We start from the raw sequence: 24649 nt of genomic DNA on the forward strand, positions 1-24649 counted from the left end.
TGGGATTATTCCTCTTTTCAAGATGAAGTTTACACTCAGCAAGGTTCAGCAGTATGCAGAAATCACACAGCAGAGCTGAAATTTGAACCTAAATCAATCTGACTCAAACAACTAACTGTTCTTAAAACAATAGTATGAAATCAGCCCAGAATTAAAATAAGAACTAGGGGCCTGGAGCATAAAGGGTGGGGGACCCAGCCTTGCTTGGGAGATGTCTGTGAGAGGCACTGGTTGTGGCTCCCATTGACTCCTTTGTGTCTAATGCCCTGGCCTTTGTTGCTCTTAATTTGTCAACCCCTTGGAATGTTGTCAGTGGAGGAGGTGCCCTGTCTCGACAATGTATTGGAGAACTGGGAGGGCCTCATCAGGATCGAACCCAGAGAACAAAGCCTCCTTTCAGTTACTTTGAGGCCTTTGTCTCCCCAAAACAGTGTAGAGTGGCGGACCTCTGGTTTTCTTTGGAGCCTTTCTGGGCTTCTCCCTGTGAGTGCCATACAAGCTGTGGGATGAGTCTGGCCAGTTTTCAGTTTATGCTGACTACACTGCACCAGTAAACTGTGACCCCGGCGGCTGGGCCGTGAGAGGTTTGCCATCTGCCTGAGGCCGATATAATGCACACATCTTGTAGGGAGAAGGAAAAGGGCATCTAAAAAAAAAAACGATGTCAAAATTCATCATGCTTCCTCAAACTTGGTTACTCCATGAAGATGATTTTTTACCTATGGTGGGTGGTGGGCAGGTGAAACCCACTACTATTGCTGTTAGGAAAGAAAAAACAGCTTGAGATAAGGAATTAAGCTAGTAAAGAATCTAGTTAATATATCATTAAGACTTCTTGTAAAATTAGGTTACCAAACAATATGTTCTTTTTTTTTAAGAAGTGTAATGAAAGGTACATTTAGAAGTATGAATACAGTTTTATGTATGTGCATGTTCACATGAGAAGTAAAGTCTGAATGATATAAACCAAGATGCCAACAATGGTTATCTGTAAACGGTAGGCATTTAGGTGATTTTAAATTTTTAGTCAATTTTATTGAGGTATAATTTACTACATTAAAATGCATTCATTTTAGCTATACAGTTCAATGCATTTTGACAAGGATATAGTCCTGTAACCATCCCCCAAAATGTGCTTTGTATCTGTATACAGGCAGCCCCCACTCCCCCTTACCCACACGTCGACCCTGGCAGACACCAACCTGCTTTCAGCTACTAACATTGAGGAGCTGAACGTTCACATAACTGGTCTCATACAGTGTGTTGCCTTGTGTAACTAGCTTCTCCCACTTAGTATAATATTTTGAAATTCATCTTACGTTGTATTGTCTATTGGCAATCTGTTCTTTTTTTAAAATGTTTTTTTTTTAACGTTTATTTTTGAGACAGAGAGAGACAGAGCATGAACAGGGGAGGGTCAGAGAGAGAGGGAGACACAGAATCTGAAACAGGCTCCAGGCTCTGAGCAGTCAGCACAGAGCCCAACATGGGGCTCGAACTCACGGACCGCGAGATTGTGACCTGAGCCGAAGTCGGACGCTTAACCGACTGAGCCACCCAGGCGCCCCGAATCTGTTCTTTTTGATTGCTGAATAGTACTCCGTGGTGCAGATAGACTACAATATGTTTATCCATTCTCCTCTTGATGGGCATTTAGGTTGTTTCCAAGTTTGGATTATTATGGATAAAGTTGCTATGACCTTACACTTACATTTTCATTTCTCTTGGGTAAATACCTAAGAGGGAGTTTGTTTTATTTATTTATTTTTTTACCTTATCTATTTACCAATATTTCTACAGTGAACATACATTACTTAACAGCAATCAGAAGAAATACCAGAGTAGTATATACACCATATCCTGTTGTTTTAGAAAGGTGACATAAATTGGGAAAGCAAACCTTAGTATATTTAGGCCATGGCTGTCTTGATTCCAGGGTGGTACATCCAACTGCTCCCTATGAGATTTAGATGTGATTAGAGAGATTCTTGAGTGCTTGCTAAGAATTCATGGGGCACTGAACTGGCAAGGATGTTGAGCAATATTTTACACTGACAGAGGGAGTGTCACCAGTATAACCCCCTTAACGAGCAATCTGGCAGCCGCTATCAAACGTGAAAATATGCATACCTCTCAATCTATCCTTTTAACTCTGATGAATTTGCTTTAAAGATAAACTTACACAAGTCCCCAAATGATGTATAGGTAGGCGTCATTTGCAACGAAGATGTCTTGGAAGCCACCTAAAAGCCCATCAGTAGGCCACTAGTTAAATGAATCATGGTATGTCATTCACTGGACTATTACAGAGTAGTTACAAGCAATGAGATTGATCTTTGTATATGATACAGAACAGCATCCAAAGCTGATAAATGAGAAAACAAGATGCAGGAAGGTCAGTACGGTTTTTGTCATTTGTGCTTTTAAAACCGTATGCTTGTATTTGTTCTCATATGCTCTTCTATATGTGAGGTATTTGTGGACACATTTATGGGAAACTCTGATAGTTGCTGCCGGGGAAGCTAAGTTCCAGAACAGGAGGGTTAGGGCAGGAAGGGCATTACATTTCACTCTAGACTTTTTGATGCCCTTTGACCTTTTCTTCATAATGTGAATATATTTACATATTTAAAAAATTGTGGGTTAAATCCATCTGATCTCAGCCCAAAGAATGGGAGCTCTCCCATTTCACTTGATTCTGTGGTATGACATAGATAATAGAGAGTGCTTTTCTGAGCAAGAACTCACAAGACTATGAGCCAGCCATGCCCCATGCCACCTGTCTCTGTCAGTTGACCCCCCGTAACTGGAAACTATGATCATTACCATTTGCATAAGTACAACCACATTGACCCACAGTTCTGGCTGCCAGTTTTGAATGAGGGGAATTATTTGTATTCCATAGGCATCTCTGATTGTGGCCTTGACCAGCCCTGAGATATCTTTCAACAACGAATCACCAGCAGCCAACCCCATGACCTTTGGAAAATGAATTTGCCCGCCGTTGGGCCGGCCCCAGTTCTCTTGCCCAAGTAAAATGTCAATTAGATCACTGGCTGAATATCGCTTTTGTCTAGTTAAGCATATTCAGCTCACAAACCTGCAAATGTTTGCTTGATTCCTTCTAAAAAAAGATTCCACACCCAAGTTCGAAGTGTGCTTCTGGCTCTGTTGTGGTCACTGAAAGGAACCAATGTATTGATTCATTGGGAAGATACAAATATTGAGTCATTATTCAATTGTCAGGCAAACCAAATGGTATGGTGTTGTGAACAGCCTGCATTTAATTTGGGTTTGTGAACACTCTGGTCTCATGGCATGGGGGTCTTGTGTACAGCGTTTTTCTCCTCCTTCACTCCCAGCCTGCACTGCTATCTAAACCACATGAATGAAGAAGATAAAACCCAACTTAGATGATCTTTAGGAGTTATAGACAAGAGAGAAATGAATGGGGAAGAGGAGAGGGCTGAGCAAGGGAGATTCACCCCAGAACCATAGAGTAAGAAGACACTGCCAGGCAGTAAAACCTTAATTAACTGTGACCAGTTTCTGGAGTCTTCTGCCCTAGACTCCAGCACATTTCACTGGGGTTGAAACACAAGGGGTTTTCCTGAAATTTCCTTAAGCAGAATATCCCTGCCCACATTCCCTTTTATCTGCCTTTTACTGCCCATGCCTTATTTCAAATAGCCCAGGGGATTCCTTTGGTCCCGAGTCAGCCTTAGGCCTGTTTTTCAGCTACAGGGAAAATATACAGACCACAAAGCCAAGATTCTGAACTCGAACTCTACTTTAGAAATGGTCCCATTGTGTCCTCCAGAGAGAAGGCCAGTCTCCACTAGTTACATCTCTCATCCATAGCCCATTAAGTGATGTTCTCACTGTCAATAACCAGCTGCTACTGTTTAAAAGGGCTCATCTCTGCCCTGTACACAAAAATCCCAAGGGCGCCAAGCTAAGGACTTCTGCTTTGAATTTTGAGGGGCTTCCTTACTGTGTGTCTCAGAGGTTAAATGGTTGAGTCAAGCCTTTCCGGGTCCTCTTCACGTGTCTTGGGCCATTTTAGAATGAGCACTGGCACTCAACTTTCTTTTGGCTCCGCTCTGAAATTCCTTCATAGCATTTGCACCTTCCTAGCAATTAAGATGGCCCATGTGCAGTTGGGGGAACCTGCTGTCAACCAGTATAATTGAGTTGTGAATGTGCAAATTTTCTCTGCTGGATTGTTCATCACAGAAGACGAGCCTTCTCAGTAGACTATTAATCCAAATGCCTTTTCTGGAATCAGCTCCTTAATGCAATTAGATTTCCTAAAATGAATTCCTTTCTTTGCCCATTTTACCACTGAGACAAGTATGAACTGTGCTTTTATAAAAAGTGGTTTGGCTAGCATGCAATTCCTCTACTGCAGCCAGCCTCTCTGCCTGTTGAATTGAGGACCTGAAATTCAAGTGGCTCTACTTAGACTCCTAGACTTAGCCAAGCTAGAAACGACTTGAAAATGCAGTCTGCATGTCTCCTTTTTTAGGAGGTGACGATTTAACTTGTCCAGAACCATTCAGACAATGAGCAGGAATTGTGACCAAAACCTGGGTCCCTTTGACCTCTGCCTGGGTCTTGGTTTGTAAAGGTGGGTGAGTGATAACACAGGGAGGTTCAATGCCACTGGGAAAATAGTTCATTGTTACTCAGAGCCATCCTACAAATGAGAGGCTCACCATGCAGGGAGAGCCACATAGGGAAGCACCAGAATCAGGAGGCAGAAGCAGGAGCAGAGGGGAAGCAGAGGCCTGAGCCTCGATTGAGGTTTGCTTGGGAAAGGCAAGTCAAGACAGGGTAAACACCTTAGTATGCCTAGTTCGAATCATTCCAGTGTGCCTTGGGATATGGGGGCTGTCCCTAGTGGTCTGCTGCCTGGCCCTGGGTGATTAAGACAAGGGGATATTGGCCTGGTATGTGAGAGAGAGAAAAAGACAGAGACAGAGAAAGGCAGCTGTTTCAGGGATGGACTCAGGATCAGGTGGTTTGTGTATGAAAAACAGGCTCCCCGACAAGTTGTTTACTACCTTCAGGAATTAAGTAGCTCTGGGAGAGGCCGTCTCTCCTCAGTCAGCAAGATTCCCCACCCCCCCACCCAGATGTCAAACAATCATAAAATGCAAAAAAAAAACTATGATGGATATACCCCTAAGTCCCTGGGACTCCAATCCTTTTTAGCCCCCCACCTCCTCATCATACTTGAAGCCCTGGACTTGAAAGGGCCTTGGATTGAAAGGATCAAGCATCCCTGGATTCTAGGGGCCTTCAGACTTGACAATACAATTTGATCATCATTCACTGTCTTATTTTTTTCATTCGTGTATCTTATATCACTCTTCTCGTCCCAAGTAGTGTGGCCTAAGGAGTTTGTGATCAAGCCCTGGCTATTCTGAAAGTTATCTTAGGATTTAAAACAATTATTTCTCTCTGATCCTGTCTGTCCTTTTCTTTAAAAATGATGGACTTGAGGGGCGCCTGGGTGGCGCAGTCGGTTGAGCGTCTGACTTCAGCCAGGTCACGATCTCACGGTCCGTGAGTTCGAGCCCCGCGTCAGGCTCTGGGCTGATGGCTCGGAGCCTGGAGCCTGCTTCCGATTCTGTGTCTCCCTCTCTCTCCCCTCCCCCGTTCATGCTCTGTCTCTCTCTGTCCCCAAAAAAATAAATAAAAACGTTGAAAAAAATTTTTAAAAAAATAAAAATGATGGACTTGGACTGGATGGTATCTAAGATTGCTTCCAATACGAAATTCTACGATTCTATGGTTGTCCTCACCCAGAGAGCTGGAATCTCCTTCGGCAGGGTGGAGGGCTGGTCATAGTAGGTGATATTGTTAATGACCTAGAAGCAAACAGTGATGCTCTGAAGTTAGGGGGATGGAACAGTAGGCAGGTAGATGTTGCCCGAGAAATAATGTTACGGTTTGCTATCAAGGTGCAGAAAATAACTCGAAGGAAGAGAGCTCATTAGGACTGAAAGTCTTGGCGATCCCATTCCCTTTCTCCCCCACCTCCTCCTGCCCCCACTCCCGAATAAAACAAAAAGGTCATCTTCTCCTACACACACACACAGATTCTTTTCTGAAATATGTGGGATGCATAAAATAGCAAATGCCGTCAGATCTCAAGTTGGGCAAATACAGAGACAGCATTTTCAGTCTCATTGAAAAGTAGTTGTCAGAAATATGCCATTCATTCAGAGTCTCTAAGTGCTCTGTCAAGCTTTAACTTGATTAAAATTGAAAACCACATTGCTCGAAAACCAAACGCAAAATCGAAATCTCTTTACTCGGTGCCCTTAGATTCTGAAGCCTGGGCTTATGGATTATCCTCAGTTAATTTATGCCATCTTTGTGCCATACATTAATTTTGAATATATTTGTTGAAAATTTCCTGTAGCTTGCATTTATGGTTGTCAAAGGGGCTTTTATCTTGAAAAAAATGGTGCTGGTTTTAATTACAATTCTAAATAGCTTCATAACCATCGTGAACCCTGGATTTACATCATCTTTATGACAGCCACGCAATTCCCGCTTTATTGATTTTGTCATTTGCTTCATTACAGTTAATGCAAACCTTTTGTACAGACACAATTCTGGTGCTGCGCTCTTCTTGGAGGGGTTCGCATAGAACATCATGACCGAAGGAGACCCCATCCCTCCACCCCTGCTTCCACTGCAGTGCTGACCAAAGGAAAAATCAGGACGGGAAATAGTTCCAAAGTGGCTATCCATCACAGACAAAGGAAACGTTAGCTCTGATTATCCAACCCTTTCCTCTGATCCGATGGGTTCTGACTTTTCTGTTTTGAAGTCCTGTGAGATGACATCGCTCACTGTGGAAGGACTGTTGGGTTCACCCCACCCCAAGCCACACGTGCCCTCTGTTCAGAGAAGACCTGTAGCAGCGGTGACCGCCTTCCACATTTCGCACGCGACCCTGCTGCACCCAGTCCAGCCAGGGGCAAAGGGGCCGAAGCGTATTGGGATGTAAACGTGTTGTGTCCTATGCTGAGCTTAGTCCCAGGGTGTGAGTACCCAAAGAGTGAGTGTGGAACCTAGGTTGGAAAATTGAAACCTTGGCTGGTGAATTTGAAAAGGAATTTTTTAAGGGGGAAAAAAAAATAGAATGAGAGAGCTCAGGGAAATGTAAAAAGACACAAGCTTATCCATTTGTATCCATCAGGCACAAGCTTCAGAAAGCCAACAGCAGCTGAGGGAACAAAGAAAGGTCCTGGGCACCCCATAAGTAAGGGAGTTTCTTTGTGGCAATTTGTGGACAAAGGCCAGGACACTATCTAGGTGGAGTTGGGACAGTTGAGAAAACAGCACTTTTGACCTAGGAATGAGCATTTTCCCTTTCAGGTCCAGCTTCAAAGGACCCTGCTTTTCCCAAAGCAAGGGTTGTAAGAGAACTGGCCTTTAGGCAGGATATAAAATAGGGTGAAGTTACCAGAAAGAGCAATGTGAGTCCAAAGATCATTTCAGGAGGGGAGAGGGGTCCCATTTCTAATGTGCTTTAGGGGCAAATCCAGGAAGGTCCTAGACGGCTTGTCTGCCCTGGGACCTCCCAGGGACTTATCAGTGAATCACTCAACTGGAGGGTGTCACCAGGATGGCCTTGTCCTCTTCTGCCTTCACACGCTGTGTTCCCACTTCTACACTTTCACTTTGCCAGTCCCCAATTTCATGGGGGGACTCTAGCCTTAGCTTTCTGAGGCCACTCAGAAAAATTAGTGAAAGCTTTTCAAAAGTTGCCTCTGGGACTAACAGGATGGGGAAAGATGCCGTTTCTGACCAGGAAGAGGAGACATTTCACGGAGATGAAGTAGAAGGAGCCACAGCAGCCTGATCCCTTATTTCTAACCCCATAAACATGCAAAAGCTTGAGAGAGCAGGTCTTTTTCTAACTAAGAAATGCTACGTGAATCTCAACCCATTAGTTAGGCACTGTTGTGGCCTTCTGAGCTCAGTGGGTTTCCCGGGGAGCATTTTGGCAGACGTTAATACCACTTTTTGTTCATTCTTGTATTTTTTTTTCTAACCTGTTCAGACCTCCAGGGCCCCCGTCCTAACTGCTCCAGGCAGAGGAAACTCATATTTGCATTCTCAACATGCTGCATTAAAAATAAAATCAACTCCTCAGATAGTACCTGTAACAACAAAATGAGAAAATTCTCATGTGAGGACTTCAGGGGCTGGATTAAAATTCTGCAGCCCTGAATATCAGCTCTGGAGGGGTGCACAGAAATCATCTATTTCACAGCTTTGTTTTACTGATAGGGAAATTTTAGCCCAGAGAAGTTAGGCCACGACCCAGCAAGGTCAAAGATCTTTGTCATTTGATTCCCAAGCAACCTTTATTTTTTCCCACTCAACCATGCCATCTTAGATAAAACTGTACTGCTGGCAAATGAGTAAAAGAAAATCATTCTTTTTCCCTTTTCCCCTAGCACGGTACTTCTTATCCTCAGTCCTGAAGTGTAAGCCATGCTCTCATTTCCCTTTCCTGGAATCAGGGGAGGAATTAGAAGCTGATTTCAGGTTTGACATGACAAGTGGCAGTAACCACAGTGGAAAACCAGAAACCTTCAATCCTGACGTGGAAGCTTGTTGATAGAACTGGGCCTCACCATGCACCCGGGTGGGAACTGTTTCAGTGGGGTCCCTCTGGCTTCTAGCCCTTTCTGTCCTCTGTTTTTCTGGCCTCTTCCTTCCATTCCAGCTTGTTTGGTTTCATTCAGCTCCCCGAGACCATGTGGCTGCTCCAGAGTCCAAGTTAGAGAGGGAAGAGTAGGGAAAATGAAGAAGACTCCCCATTTCTACCCAGCCTTCATCCTCCTCTCTTTCCCCAGGAGCCTTGCCCATGGGGCTCCCAGAGGCTCCAGCAGAGAAGAACTTCTGGTCAGAGACACTACTCTTTCTGCGCCAAGGAGAAGATCATGGCCTCCTTGCTAGCCTTCCTAGGGGCACTAAAGAACCAATCTGAGGAATGGGAAGAAGGAAACTCAATGCAGCCTACTGAGTTATCTGTGCTGGGTACCAGTGGAGAAGAGGGTGCAGTGGTGTGGACAATACAAACTAGTGGCTAATCCCACAACATTTTACATTTGACTTGGGAATTGAGCAAATGATCTCTCCCCCTTGCATCGAGTTTACCATCCTCATTCTCTTTGCTTAAACTGTTGTCTTGTTGTTGTTTTTATTTTTTTTGTTTTGCTTTGCTGAGTGCAAAGTGACAGGTAGTGTCCCCAAAGCCAGCTAAGAGAGTTTTTAAATTTGCTATAAATAACCCCCAAAAGTAGGTGGATTAAGTCTCCCCATGTTTCTTTCCTTCCTTCTCTTTGTTCTTCAGATGCCAAGATCCTTCTTTCCACGTGAGGTGGAATTGCGTTTGCCTCCTGATGGTACCTAGTATAAGCTCTGGCCCTGGGCTTCCTTGCCTCTGTGATGATGTCACAGGAAAATTATCCCCACAGTGTGATGCTCTCTTAAAGCTCCTCCCTGCCACAGGAAGAGCAAGCCCCTCTTTGGTGGTGGGTGCAATTCACATAACAGAATTCAACATTTTAAAGTATACACAATTCAGTGGCATTTAGTCCATTCACAATGTTGTGCAGCCATCATTTTTATCTAAACCATTTTCATCCTCCCAAAAGGAAAACCCATACCCATTAAGCAGTTATTCCCCACACCCCTCTTATCCCCAGTTCCTGCCACATACCAATCTGTTTTTCTGTTTCTGTAGATTACCTGTTCTGATTATTTCAACATAGAGTCACATAATATGTGTGCATTTATGTCTGGCCCTTTTGCTTAGTATAATGTTTTCATACTTCCTCCATGTGTATTGCAGCATGCATCAGGGTCCCATTCTTTTTTTTATGACTGAATAATATTCCATTGTATGGATATGTCACAATTTGCTTACCTGTTCATCTTCTGATGAACATTTGGGTTGTTTCTGCCTTTTGGCTATTGCAAACTGCACTTCTATGAACATTTTTATACAAGTTTTTGCTTGAACAAGTTTTTAGTTCTTTGGGGCACACACCTAGGAGTAGAATTGCTGGGCCATCAGATAACTCTATGATTATTAACTTTTGAGGAACTACCAAACTGTTCCAGGCTGCACCATTTTACATTCCCACTATCACCGTGAAACCCTCCCTGTTTCAACACATCACTTTCTAGCTTTTTGATTCTAGCCATCCTAGTGGGTATAAAGTGGTAGCTTGTTGTAACACCCCCAGGGCTGTGTACCACGTACTTCCTGTGTCCCAGGCACTATGGGGCAGGTGCAGCTGTGAGCAAGACAGACCTTGCCCTGCTCTCCCATTGCCAGTGAGTCCAGGCACTCATTATGCATTAAAAGTAATGGTAATGAAAAAAGAAGCCAGCCTTTTCCTAGAGTATTTCAGTTTGGTGCATTAGCTGGATTGAATGTGGTTATCAGCACTGCCCATGTTGCTGAGTTTTGATGCCCCCTTTTTCAGCAGTTAATTACAGGGACCTTGATGTCCCATTACAGTGAGCTTACAAGACATATTTTAATTGGCTTCTGCTGCCACAAAGACACCTTTGAATGACACCTCACTAATGGCCACTGACCCTGCACATCCCAGTACATGACCTGGTTAGTACTGCTCGGTTGTTTCAGGTTGTACAACTTTAGAAGACAAGCCTGTGTCACCACTGGGGAAGGCCATGTCCAGGAAAGATTGATTAAAATCTGTGCAATTTGCCAGTTGCCTGGAGCAAAGAGAGCCATTTCCTTGAATGTGCCTCAACCTTGCTCAAGAAAGCACTAAGCTGTCCCATCATGGTCAGAGGCCACCTCCCAGGTCCCAATAGGCAGCTTGAAATTATAGCATCTCCTTAAGCTGTAGGTGCCTGCCCATTATCCTCAGCAACTGGAACCCAAATCAGTCTGCTTCCCCCAGTTAAATGGCGTGGGACTTCCAGGGAATCTAATTGAGAGACATACAGGGGACAGTGAGGGGAAACCATTGAATTACTGCCCTTACATGCCATCTTCTGGGTAAGAATGCTTGCAGGCCAATGAAAGTAACTGGATTCCAGTGACATATGCCAAGACCAAACCTTCACTCTTCTCACTAGCCTCTTCCCAACTGAATATAAGTGAGTTAAGTCCACATGGTCCTAATACATGCCCCCTATCTTTGCACTTTGGAAGGCAAAGAGAAGGATGGCAGTGGAGGCTAAGCCCTGAATCCCCTGGATCAGGAAGACAGGTTTGACTCTGACTCTCTGATGTATTAGCTGAGTTACCCTGAAGATGCTATATAACCTCTCTGAACTTTGGTTTCCTCGTGTGTTTACAATTAGCCCTACTACTGTGAAATAAGTGCTTTGATGGAAGGATGACCAAAGTGTCAGGAGGTTTGGAGAGAGTTCACTTCACTGAGTTTGCACAGGAAGGTTTCCCAGAGGATGTAGCCTCTGAGGAGGGCCTTGATGGATGAGAAGGGATTCCCCAAACAGAAGAGGCAGGAAGGACCAGCACGATGAGGCATGGAACCATGCAAGCACTTGGTACACACACATATTGCCTGCAGAGTGGGTGGAGTGGTGCCATGCTGAGGAGTCTGAGCTGTGTACAGAGAAACAGCACCACCTGTATCATTATCATTATGAGCATGGGCAGACCTGGGTTCAAGGCCAAGCTAAGACTGAACTCTCAATGTCTCACTTGCTTTTTCTGTAAAACATGGATCATGATGTTTTGAGACCCAGCAGAGATAAGACATTGAAGATGCCCAGCTCAATAAATGGTGACTAGGTGCTATGTGCAGTTATGATTGTGCTTGTGTTATTGTTATAACTTGTAGGCCATGAGGAGCCATTAAAGGCTCATGTCCAGATGAAAGAGTGTCAAGATTAAGAAATTATACATCACTGGGTGCCTGGCTGGCTCAGTCAGTGGAGCATTGACTCTTGATCTCAAGGTTATGAGTTTGAGCCCCGTGTTGTGTAGAGAATGCTTAAAAATAAAATCTTAAAAAAATTATAGACAGTAGTGTGGCTTTTGGCTATTTTTGGTGCTCAGCAGGTAACTTGACTGAATATTAATTTAAAATGGCCACCAAGGAATGGGGCTCAATTTTGTAATCACTCTCCCTAAAGGTTCTCACCTATGGGAATTGTAAGTATGGGCCCATGTTGATGACATTCTCCCAGTAAGAGAAAAATTTGTATTTTCTTTCATGTAGGCTTTTGATGGCTTCTCATATTTCAATCTCCTATCAGCTAGAGAAGTACAAAAAAGCATATGAGTCTGAACTGCTGCCCTCAGTCCAGAAAAAAATATATTGAATATCTCAAATAATAGATTCTTTGGTCTGGGACAGAAGAAGAGGGGATAAAGGGATAGGCTCAAAGCACAGAAGGATCTGAATAAGATGAACAGGAACTTTTTCTTAAGAATCTCATAAGAAATTGACCTCAGGCCACGTAACTTCAGATCTGAAGGAGACTTTAGAGATTATATAAGATGAATTCCGGTATTTACTATTATTTATTTCAAAGGAAAGAAAACTAATGCCACAAAGACATTTTCAGAGCGCATACATTTCATTACTTTCATACTCAAAACTTCCTTTTGGGCTAAATGTTATTCCCTCCATTTTACAAATGAAGAAACAGACATGGGAACATGAGTGCTGTTCATAAACTGGGTGGTTTATAAACAGTCCAAGATCAGGGTTGCCAGCAGATTCTGTGTCTGCTGAGGGCCTGCTTCCCAGAGGGCCGGCGGTCTTTTTGCTGTGACATCATGTGGCAGAGGGGGCAAGGAATCTTTTCAGGGCCCTTTTGTAAGGATACTAGTCTCATTCATGAGGGCTCTCCCCCACTTCCTAATAACCACTTTAGAGGAGAGTTTTCAACATACAAATCTTGGGAGGGGGGAAGACACATTCAATCTATAGCATTCTACCCCTGGCCCCCCAAAATGCATATCTTCTCACAAGGAAAATATGTTTCATTCCATCCTAATAGACTCAAACTCATTCCAGCATCCACTTAAAAATCTGAAATCCGAAGTCTCATCTAAATCGAGGCTCAAGGTATAACTCACTTGGAGCAAATTCCTCCCTAGTTAGGAACCTGGGAAATCAAACGTGTTTCCAGAATGCAATGGTGGGACAGGCCTAGGACCAACATTCCCATTCCAAAAGGGAATAATAGTAAAGAAGAGAGGAATGACAAGTAGGTACAGAGCAAGCCCAAAACCTTAAAACTCAATAATAATCTTAGGCTCTGTGCTCTGCCCTCCAGGTCCACTGAGACAGGTGTGAGTCACTTCATTCATCAGCTAGAAATTTATGGGCACCCCAGTCTTCTATTTTATTAAAAAAAAGGGTAGCAAATGTTGGGACCCTCCAAAAAGTTACTTCACATGGGTTGGAAATATGAGTAAATTCAGAACGTTTTAAAGTTCTACATGAGAGGGGCGCCTGGGTGGCGCAGTCGGTTAAGCGTCCGACTTCAGCCAGGTCACGATCTTGTGGTCCGTGAGTTCGAGCCCTGCGTCAGGCTCTGGGCTGATGGCTCAGAGCCTGGAGCCTGTTTCCGATTCTGTGTCTCCCTTTCTCTCTGTCCCTCCCCTGTTCATGCTCTGTCTCTCTGTCCCAAAAAGAAATAAACGTTGAAAAAAAAATTTTTTTTTTAAATAATAAAATTAAAAAAAAATAAAGTTCTACATGAGAGATTCAGGTGATTCTCCTAAAGGGAGACAAAGCTCTTTGGAGGTCTGAGAAGGCCATTTCTGTGTTTCCTTGATATGGCCTTGACGGACTGTCAGGGAGAAATCCTGGACCAACCCAGAGTAGAGCTGCTTACATCCTGTATTTGAATGGAACCCAGCATCCCGCCTGGGCTCTTATGCCTGAAGCTGTTTCGGTCCAGGAAGAAGTACTCGGCTCTGGCTGCCATGTGTTGCTCATATTCACATGGCTGGAATAGTTTCTCTAGAGTCCAATGGGAAAATTTCTGAAACCCCTGTGGGGGTGAAAAAATTTAAAAACTCCCGACAGTTTATGCTGATTGACTTGAAAACAGAAATAAAAAACCAGAGATGTGGACGGTAACTTTCAAGCCTGTTAACAAAAGTACTTTTCATCTTTCCAGTTTCTCACTCCCTTTCTCTTCCACCAGGGAGGAACCCCAGATGGTTATCACTCCAGAGTGTAACTAGGGAAACCACAAACCTGCCCCAATTGCTATGGAGACAGCCTTTTTTATTTGTTTGGCCTCTGAGTATTCATGACATCAGCAAGGAGGCCAAGAAAAACACGGGTGCTTCTTACAAAGGCATTTTAATTCCCAGTGAGGAAAATTAAGAATGCACACTAGGACCTCTCAGCAACTATCAGGGCTCCCACCAGCCCCGCTGTGGGTATAGGTGTGTTTGTAAAGGGACAGCCCATTTTACAGGAGATGCAGTGAGGAGCCTTGAGTTGATGTCATTGATGTGCAGAGAATAAATCTGTTTCCAGTGGAGTCAGCCCCAGGGATACAACCGGGGAATGACCACCACAGTTCGCTGGGATGGATGAGTTCCCCAGGATGGGTGTCAGAAGTTTCAGTGCTAAAATGAGAAAGTTCCAGACACACCTTGGCAAGCTGGACATCCTAGGTATAAAAGCACTTTGTTCCTAGTATCACAAGAAAGGGACACACAAAAAAGGACGGATTTGAGATCAACCTCAAAACAGGAGAGCACATTTTGCAACAAACACCAAACTTCCTTGATCCCGTGGTCTACGAGTGGCCACTGAGTGAATGAAACTCTCCTCCACATGAATATAGGGTGTTTTTGTTTGATCTGCTTTTGTTTGGTCGGTTGGTTGTTTTTGTTGTTGTTTTATTTATCTAGAAATGCTAGAAATTGGTTTCAAATGGATACTCGTTCAAATTAAATGAGAGCTCAGCTTCTTCCTAGCAACTATCCTTCATGCTAAATTGGTTTGCAGGGATTTTCCCCCTGCATTTTTCAGCACAAATTCATTTGCCAAATCCCCAACAAACCGGAAACTATGTAAACACAGAAGTGGAGTTATTGATATTTCCCAGTGATGTGTAAAACACCCCTTTATTCTCCAAGGTCTGGCGTGCCTCTTTGGTGCTAATCCATCATCTGTGTTTGCATTATTGCAGAGCTTGGTTTCAGGAGCATGTACTGGAGTGGATGCAGTTATTCTCCTGCTGAGAAGTTGCATGTGTTGAACAGCAATGTGATACATACTTAATAAAAGGTATTATGCTAGGCATGTGGCGAAGTGTGCATAAGGATGCTTGTTGAAATAGATTCTGCTTCAATTTTTAAGTTAAGTTCTAAGCAGGATGTTCTGATCAGAGAGCTTAATTAACCTAGAATCCTGTCCTTTACAGAGTAAGTGTGGTTGGTTAAAATCTTCGGAATACTAACAATCACTTAATTATCTAAATATATCTGTAAATATGACTGGAGATGGGCACATTAAATTTCAGAGGTCAGCAGTCACTTTACCCATTTTATAATAAGCATTTGCATTTATATGCATACAATAAGGAGATATTACATGTAATAATTATGTAAGAAAAATAGACATAAAGTTGTCATCTGTAGACAGGAATCTTTGTGGATACATAAATAATGCATGGATCGGTAAACATATCAATATGCATGTGTTCTTGGGTCTGGTGGACAAGTGTACCAAATGTGCAAAATAATAGATTCACCTCTTTTTGTTCATTTGAGATGTCATTTTAATGTGGAATTACAGTAGCTCCTTAATGATGAGAAGTAGTGACAATTCATTAGCAGACTGTGGCTTAGATCAAGTGTTTGATTTGCCTACAAAGTGTGGTCAGTACTCAATTATATGGAGTGTATGCTTTCCTTTTGAACATATTTTTTCCCCTTTGCCAGTTAAAATAACCTTGAGCTTTTTTTTTCTTTTCAAGACCCCAGCCAGCAGCAGACAAATTGTTCTTCAGATTTTTTTTAGAATCTTAAACTGTCATTAAAAAAAAAAAAAATACCCTTCTGAAGCGCTACTAGATTTCTTGTTTTCTGCTTAAAGGACAATCGGATAATGAGAAGAAAAGAAACAGCATGTCAGGGCTACTTCATGTTTTGTCTTCCGGCTTGTTTTAAGAAAGCAGGGATTCCCTGGGGGTTTTTTGTTTGTTTCTCTCTTTCTTTTTAATAGTTGCAACATTTTGAGTACACTCCCAGTACGTATGCGTAGGAACATATATTTTTCATCAAAAATAAATCTGAATTGGTTTTTAGAATCCTCTTATATTTTTTAAGATAGTCAAGATGTGAAAACCGCATGTGTCGCTTCTCCCAAATATTTTCAAAGGATGTCGTACACTTTATTTTGTATCCTAGGCACCTAATACAGTATGAACATCTACGAACACTCAGTTGCTCTTATGGGCTAATTAATTGTTGGATTCTGAGACCATAGGCTTGCTTTGAATTTCTCTTGTGAATTTCATGCAGAAGTCCTTCTACTTACTGTGCGCATTTTATGGAGATAGTTTTGCTCGGAAATTAGCAAACCGTTTAATTCCAAAGAGCGCTGAACCTTAGCTACTTCTCCCATTTAACGTGAGGGCTGCAGTGACGGCAGCTGCAGTCCTGGAGCAAACACTGCGGCTGGATTGGGGGCCGGAGCAACAGTGCCCTTAGGCTAAGTTTAACCATCCAAGGGCGGAGATGCTGGGGTCGCCCAGAACATCTGGATGAAAAGGAAACATCTGGATGGATGTGCCTTGGTATGTAGACCTTGTGTCTAGATGACTAGTTGAGAATTCTACTTTTCTTCCAGATATCCAAAGCCTGTTTCTGGAGATTTCTGTCTTCGAGGTATTTCTTCCTCATGGGGACTCAAATGCATCAGGGAAATCATGAGATTTTCTTTCTGCCTTTGTTCTTGTTGTAGGATGGTGGTGGTGGTTAGGAGATAGGTACATTGCTCTTAATATTGTAATCAGTTTTTTTAAACCCTTTTTAAAGGATTTAGATCTGCTTCTTTAAGTTTTTGAAGTGCAAAAATATTTCTGTCCTGCCTCAATTGTGAAATTTGAAACTGTGATTGAAAGAGATGAATCGTGATAATGTTATGCTTATGAATGGGAATTCTTACAAAAGCACTATCTCCCTGTCTGCTGTGGGTGAAGATTATTTTGGGTCCTCACTCACGCTGGCTTTCCCTTCTGACTTGTTTATATTCTCAGAGTATAAAAATACAGTAGTCAGAAAGCTCCTCTCAGGGAGTCTGCATTTAGTTCTTGTCAGAGGAGTCCTTTCTAAATGGACTCTGGTATCATTTTAGCACACATTGTTTGCTGAAATCTGAGCTGCCCAGGGAAATTAGAGCAGTTAATTTAATATTGTGAACGTTTTGGGGCTTCCAGGCTTAGTCACAGGCAGAAAAGTGTAAATCAAATTGAGTTTTCTGTATAAAGTAGATGACAATGAAAGTTGCTTCCAAAAACCAGCCCAGCTTTCCCCCATCTGCTGCCTTTCCGCTCCTCATCTTCACGCTGGGCCCACAGAAATTCACGTTATTCCAACCTTCTCCCCAGATGCTCCCTCAGGGGAGGTCTGTGTGGCAGAAAGCTCCCAGTGTGGTCGTAGAGGGAATGCTACCACCATTACCCCCTGTTAATAGGGCCATAGGGCCGCAGCCAGGACTGTGGAGCTCATGACTTAGCGTCTCCCACCATGCAGTCTGAGCCCAGCCCTGCTGTACTTCAGGACAAGGACTTACCCCTGCAACCACGCGTGACCAGCTTGGAAGTCCCTGGCACTGTGCTAGGCATCAGGGCAGGCTGTTTTGTATGGTAAAATTGGATTTGGTAACAGTGCAATATACACCTCTTACTGCCATGGGAAAAATAGAGCGCCATCAGGCATCCTAAGACTGACGAGTTCTCTGTGCTCCCCTTTCTAAAGTTCCTTTTGCACATACAAGCCTCCTGAGTAATGGAGTAGGGAGTGAGCAATGGGCTTTTTGCTTTGTTATTGAGAGGATCTTTGAAGGAGTCCCTTCAAAGCCATGAATTGGACCTTTGACCTGAGAGCTTAGAACACAGTTCAGCAGCCTCCATCAACCCCCAGAAACAAACTGCTAGCTAAGTCAAAGGCTTTGGCCTTAGCTCTGGCAGATTCTCTGTGTGTTTAGTCGTGCTCCACTCCTAACACCTGCAAAGAAATGCTGGGCTTGCATTTATTTTGTACTCCCTACTCCATGCTTCAGGACTAACTTTTGCATGTCTGAGATGTAATTTTGAAAGAAAAAGAACCCTTATCTGAACCAAGCGTGTATTTACTTTGCTTTAGGGGCTAGTTTATTTGCATGAAATACCAGGATTGATTACAGACAATTAATGACCTTTTTATGAACACTCTGATACTCGGTGCCATAAAGATATTATAGCTGGACAGTGAAGTAATTCTCAGGTTTTCGTTTGCTTGACGTGACCCTCCTAGGCCTTGTACCCCTGTAGACTTCCCTGATGAACAATGCAGATGGGGAACGACTGACAACTGAGGCTGGGAGACTGTTTATCTGTGAGTAGAGTGAAAGGACACAATCTTGGTTATAATAAATGTTTTCCAGAAGAGCACACTTCTGCATAAATATTTGAAATTTTGATGTATTTCATACATTCTAAACCAGTCTATAAAAATACACGTACAGAGATGCTTCTGATATTAAAGCTCGGTTTTCCCCATTACTAATAAACGAGTAGGTGCCAACTCGTGCCACCCACTGAACCTGTTTAAACATCACGGCACACTGATCATGTGTGACACCTCTCTGCTTTCAGCCTCACAGCGACCAAGCCCCACCTAAGACTCTGTCCCCACTGTGCCAGTACCCTTGGTGGCCAGGCTCCAATGGGACGCTGACTAGTGGGTTTTGATTTTCATCTTTCGCACGTGTCCTTTCCCTCACCCTTTTTAATCTCTTTCCACCATTTAATTATTTCCCTTCTTTCTTTCTTTTTTTTTTTTTTTGAAGTGTTTTACTTATTTGAGAGAGAGAGAGAGAGCAGGGAGGGGCAGAGAGAGAGGGAGATAGAGAGAATCCCAAGCAGGCTCCCCACCAGCAGCTCTGAGCCTGACTCAGGGCTCAAACTCAGAACCATGAGATCATGACCTGAGACGAAACCAAGAGCTGGGCACTTAACTGACTGAGCAGCCCAGGCACCCCTCCTTTTTTTTTTTTTCTAGGAGTTTCTCTTCTCCCCTGCAGATTGCATTCTTTCCATGTAACATTCTGTATATTTAGAGCATCCTGTTTGGTTTCTGGTGCTCAAAAAGAAAAGGAATAGAACACACCTGACAGATCCAGCAAATAAATAACATTCTAAAAACAAGGACCTCTCTCTGAAATGTCTGCCCCAAAGCAGATAGATGCACGACAAACTGCCATCTCTACGACACTCTCCTAGACTTCTCAATGTGATGATTTAGAAACTTTTCTATTTAGGAGGATGCGGCCATTTTTGCCGAATTCAGCATATTTATTGAACAATTTCTTGGACCCAAAAGCCAACTCCACTGTATTTCTGCTTGGTAAGGTTTGGTGGCCTTGGTATGGGGCGGGGGTTGTTGATTCATCGGCCCTTAAACTGATGATAAATCTAGAAACTGGGCAGCAGTACTAGGCTGCCTTAATAGAACCTTTTCAGGGAATCAGCAGCCTCAGTACTTACGGGAAATCTTTGGAAAGGATATCCAGCAAACTCATGTGAAGAAAAACTCCGGAAGAATTCCGGGTAGCAAGAACACTGAGATTTCACATGAGTGGGCATCAGCGAGAACTCTGAACACTCGATGTAGAAGTTGCCGACCTAAAGAGTGCTTCTGCTTCATGAGATACCCATTTCCTGTTTATTTTTAAGGCCTAAATGTCTAAGTCTCATATCGTGAGCATTTATTGGGATGATTCCATTCCCTGTAATATCGTGACAGAGCCCATCTGTTGTGACACACGACATCAGTCTAATTGTATGTGTTTCATCCACGTGCACGTACAGAATCCTGTATCTATCTGGTTTCTCGATGAGAAAAGTATTTTAAATCCTCCTTCCTGCTGCAGAATATAAAACCCTCTGTGAGGGTTACCGAGTGTCATCATTGATACATGTTTTGCACGGAGTTGTTGGGATAAATGAGTACAAGTCATAAGTGAAAATGCCAACATCAGGCAATCCCTCCACCTGAGAGGGGCTGATTTTTTCTAAGACAAAAGAAAAAAAAAGTCTATAAGGGAGTTTTCTCAGTACAGCCATACTTCTTTAGGCCATTCCCCCCAAAGACCGTGATATGTTCTGTACACAAAATGCAATAGACAATCTGGTGCTAATACACATTTTCTATATCCTGTCTTTTAGCAAACAAATTACTGATATATAACATGATATTTGAGTTGGAATGTGGTCTTGACTTACACATCAGATCTATTTTGATTTAGAGATAATGGTGTATATTTGTTATCCTTCAACTAAAATACCTCAATTGCCAACTAGAATGTATGTTAGTCAAGACATCCTTTTAAAAGACATTATTTTCATGCTCATAAGATGGAAAGGAAAATTTAAAAAAAGGAATCCTGAAATAGGTGCATTTAATTCTCCCCAATTTAAATTTAAGTGGTACATCTTTAAGGCAATAACAATATTCCTTTTTTTCCCCCCATCAGGAATGCTTCCATCAATGGATTTCTTTAATGTTGATGGTGGTTGGTGCAGTTTGAGGGAATCTGTATTTAGTCAGAAAATGCTTCAATAGAATGACCTACCAGATGGGCCCCATAACAAAGCACGGAGGCATCAAACCACCACAGACATTTGGTGCTTAGAATAATAAAAAGACTATAAAATTAGATTAGTTGAGTCTAATTTGGAATTGGTATATTCCCCATGCACCCTCGCTGCTCTTGGGCAGATAAAGCCTTGAGATTTAGCACTGTGTCAGAGCAGAAGACTGCAACTTCCAGTAAAGGGAGACGAGGGAGAGGGAGAGAGGGAAAAAAGCATTCTGGGAGGTCGCGGAGGGCAGAGCAGTGACCTCCAATGATTTACAGGCCTTTAGCTTAATGAAATTGTTTCAGTGACATGACGGTAAGAGCTCGTAATGGATTGGATGCCCTAATGTAATGAAATTACTCCCTTCTGCCTAAAAAAAAAAAAAAAAAAAAAAAAAAAAAAAAGCGCAATTAATATTTACTGAGACCTGACAGCCTTTGGTGCGCTCGTCTGTGTAGTTCTCTCAGACAGTCAGAGAGCAGAGACGGAGCAGCGTGGCAGACAAGCTGGCTCTGCGCGAGCTCCTGGCGGGGACGAGCAGAGCCTGCCAGGGGTGGAGGGACAGGCGCTAGGGTGGCCGGGGACGCCCGGCCCGGGCCGCCCGGCTCCTCGGCGCTGCCCCCACTCAGCCTTCATGCCCTCCCCTTGCTTTTCCACAGGCAACTGGACAACAACCACATCAGCTGCATTGAAGATGGAGCCTTCCGAGCGCTGCGCGATTTGGAGATCCTGTGAGTTGATTTTGCGACCGCTGTCTTGTGTGCGTGTGCGTGTGTGTGTTGTCCGTGTGAGGAGGAAAGAGGGGGAGTGTGTGTGCAGGGGGGTCCGTGTGGATGCCTTTCTGTGTCTTCTGCTGCAGTGCTATTAAAATTGGGAACCGGGAGATCCCTCTGGCTCACCTTGGCCAAAGTGTTCGCAGGCAGCAAAGTGTGATTTCTCACCTCCCACAAACTGGGGTTCCTGCTAATTAAGTCTCAATTGAGTCCTTTCTCCCCCGGTGCTCCCGCGGTATTTGTTGCTGGGTGGAACAGATGGGCTGGAATAGCCCCCCAGCGCCTGCCAGAGCATTCAGGGAGAGTGTGTTTGAGTGTGGGCATGGGAAGAGACAGGTTACAGGTCTGGGAGATGAGAGAGGGGTAAGACCAAGGGGTCAGTAGGAATCACCCAGAATCGCAAAGGGACCTTGGCACAGGGCTGGGGGCAGGGGGCCCGGGGGAATGCCAAACAGCCTGGTGAAATCTGGTCATTGCCATTGCTCCTGGGATCTCATCTCGGGTTTAAATCCAAACTTTAAGCAGTAACCTTAAAGTGGCAGGGTGGGAGCAAGATGAGAAGAGGTGGAATCCCACCCTATATAGCTTATCTAGAAAAAAAAAAAATTTGTAGGTGCCTTTGTGTGCCCAGATTTTCAAATGGGTCCAACCTGATTTCCGGGGAGTTAGTGGGGATGGGGGGGAGGGTGGAACTCAGCTAGGAATCATCTTGGAGTCATTCAAACTAAAGTTGAATGTGTAAGAAAACATTTTGATTGTTGTCCCCAGAGCAACACTTCTAGCTGTCCCTGATTTGGAAAAGCCCGGAAAGGAAGGCAGTAAAGCCTAGTAGAACTTGTGTCAAGAGATGTGTGGTTCAGTCCCGACTCAGCCCCTAATTAGCTGTGTGACCTTGGGCAAGTCCCTTCTGCACTTGGGATCTCAGTTTTCCCGTTTGGAAAATAGAGGGTTTGTTGCTATATCTTGCAGGCGACTTCCCTTTTCCAAGCTCTGTCACTGCTTGGTTCTAAAAATAATTCTGATGGTACAGTTCTGTCCAGTGAATGATAGGGTAGGATTTGTTGAGCATTCCCCTGAAAATCAAAAATTACATAGTCGCCAGGTTACAGATCTCTGACTTCCAGAAGAATGAATAAATGTCAAACAAATGAATGAGTGAATATGTAAAAACATCCCTTTATATGTGAAGGAAGGTCCTCCTCCTACCTTCCTTTCCACCTGGCCCCTGCAGACAGTAGGCACGGGTTGGAGAAAGCCTCTCCACGTTGTGTGAGAGGAAGGTGATTCCAAGAGGAATCACGGGAAATCAAAGGGGATGCTGATGCTGCAAGGTGCCGGAAATCTGACGAAAGCCGCGAATTCCTGGGACAGAAACGGCAGGACCCACAGCCAGGGAGGTCAGGTTGTCAGTCCTAAGACGGATGATGGCTTCTCACCCAAACTCTGACCCCGGAACCGGCAACAAATGCAGGTCTGCTAGGGAGAGGGTGCCAGCCCAATTTAGTGACTTAGGACTTCTCTTATCAAGAGGCTGAGGCTGAGAAGGGTAGGCGCAGTTTTCCCAGCCTGCAAAAAAAGCATTTCGGGAAAGGGCTGCTAGGAGAATTTCACCCTTTTCTTGGGAAGGATGAGAAAATTCCTTGGGAAGAGACCAGGAAATGGAAATCACCAGCTGCCATGAAACAGCTGTGATGACCTGACAGCCTGCATGTAGTTCTCTGCACTGGGAGTGGTGATGCCTCGTCTCAATGGGAGACCTGTCTGGGGCAGAGGATAGGGCTGGACAGTCAGATACCGTGGGTTTGGGGTCCTGGGTGCAGTGGGACTCAGGCCAAATGGCTCAACTTCTCTGAGTCTGTTTCCTCAACTTTAAAAAGAGTCAGCTTTTGTACACATAGAAGTGGCTTTCTGAATGCCATCCCATCCACTCCCCTAACTCTCCATCATGCCCGCACCCCCATCAAACCCCGTCTGGGACAGAACTGAACTGCTCCTCTCTATGCCAGTGCTTTGCTATTTTTAAAACATTGGTATGTTATAGCATGTTGGTGCACCAGGTTTCTCAAACTTGAAGCTTAAAAGCCTCTGGGGGGGGGGGGGAGGGTGGGGAGTAGTTCTCCTTCTCTATTATTGCAAAGAGCCCACAGGACCTGATTAGTTTATCTCAATTCCAAACAAAGCCAGATCAATAGCTTTGTTTTAAAGACGCTCTGATTTGGCTTCACATGGCTAAGTACTTAAAATTAATCATAATCATTTATTCCATGGGTTTTTAATTTCCAGCAGAGGCACACGGCTTTGGAACCATCTATCTTAATGGTGAGCCATTCTGAAATTGGCTGGAGCCGACATCTCCATTTAAAGAATCTCCTCTCCCCACCCCCAGACCTTCCAAATCTCATTTGCACATTGACATTTTATAATACTTCTCCATAATCACAACTTAGCCATCATAAAGAACCTTGACAATGAAATAATAAATAGGAACTAAGTGAAGGCATCATATATTAACTTAATAAGTTTTTGAGAGAGAGAGGTTCAAAACACCTTATCCCCAGAAAACTCATCTTTAAGTATCAAAAGCTTTAAAAGTCTGCAGATTAAGAAGACAAAATAGAGTAACTTCAGGTGTATTTTCTCTCTGACATTAGGCAAAAACAAGCAAAGCCTATGATTATTCCATGGAAAGCTCTGTCAAAATTAACTTAAGGAAACTTTGTGGATGTCAACTAGTGGAAATATTTCACAAGGGATCCCCCTGTTATTTCATCCTTTCTGCGGATGAAAATGCTGTAAAACTTCTTCCCATCCAGGCTGGGGTTGGTCTCACAGGATACACTGAACGGGAACTTAGGAGGTGAGCCTGGGAGAAACACTGGCAGTAAGAAGAGAGGAATGGGCACAAGGCTGGAAAAGACTGTGACACCTGCTCTCTTGATCCTCATTTTTGGCTCATACCCCTGAGGAAGGTCTAGCAGAGAATATGGTGAACAAAGGAAAAGAGC

General features: G+C 43.7%; 1 protein-coding gene across 1 annotated transcript in view; it reads left to right on the forward strand.

The window, feature by feature from the left end:
- Window positions 1-24649, forward strand: part of SLIT3 (slit guidance ligand 3) — a 594639-nt gene that overhangs the window by 418969 nt on the left and 151021 nt on the right. Inside the window, exon 6 of the mRNA XM_047873095.1 lies at window positions 21531-21602. Within this exon, the coding sequence (XP_047729051.1) occupies window positions 21531-21602 (72 nt within the window). The remainder of the gene's footprint in view (window positions 1-21530; window positions 21603-24649) is intronic.

This window comes from Prionailurus viverrinus, chromosome A1, assembly GCF_022837055.1.
Source record: "Prionailurus viverrinus isolate Anna chromosome A1, UM_Priviv_1.0, whole genome shotgun sequence".
NCBI lineage: Eukaryota > Metazoa > Chordata > Mammalia > Carnivora > Felidae > Prionailurus > Prionailurus viverrinus.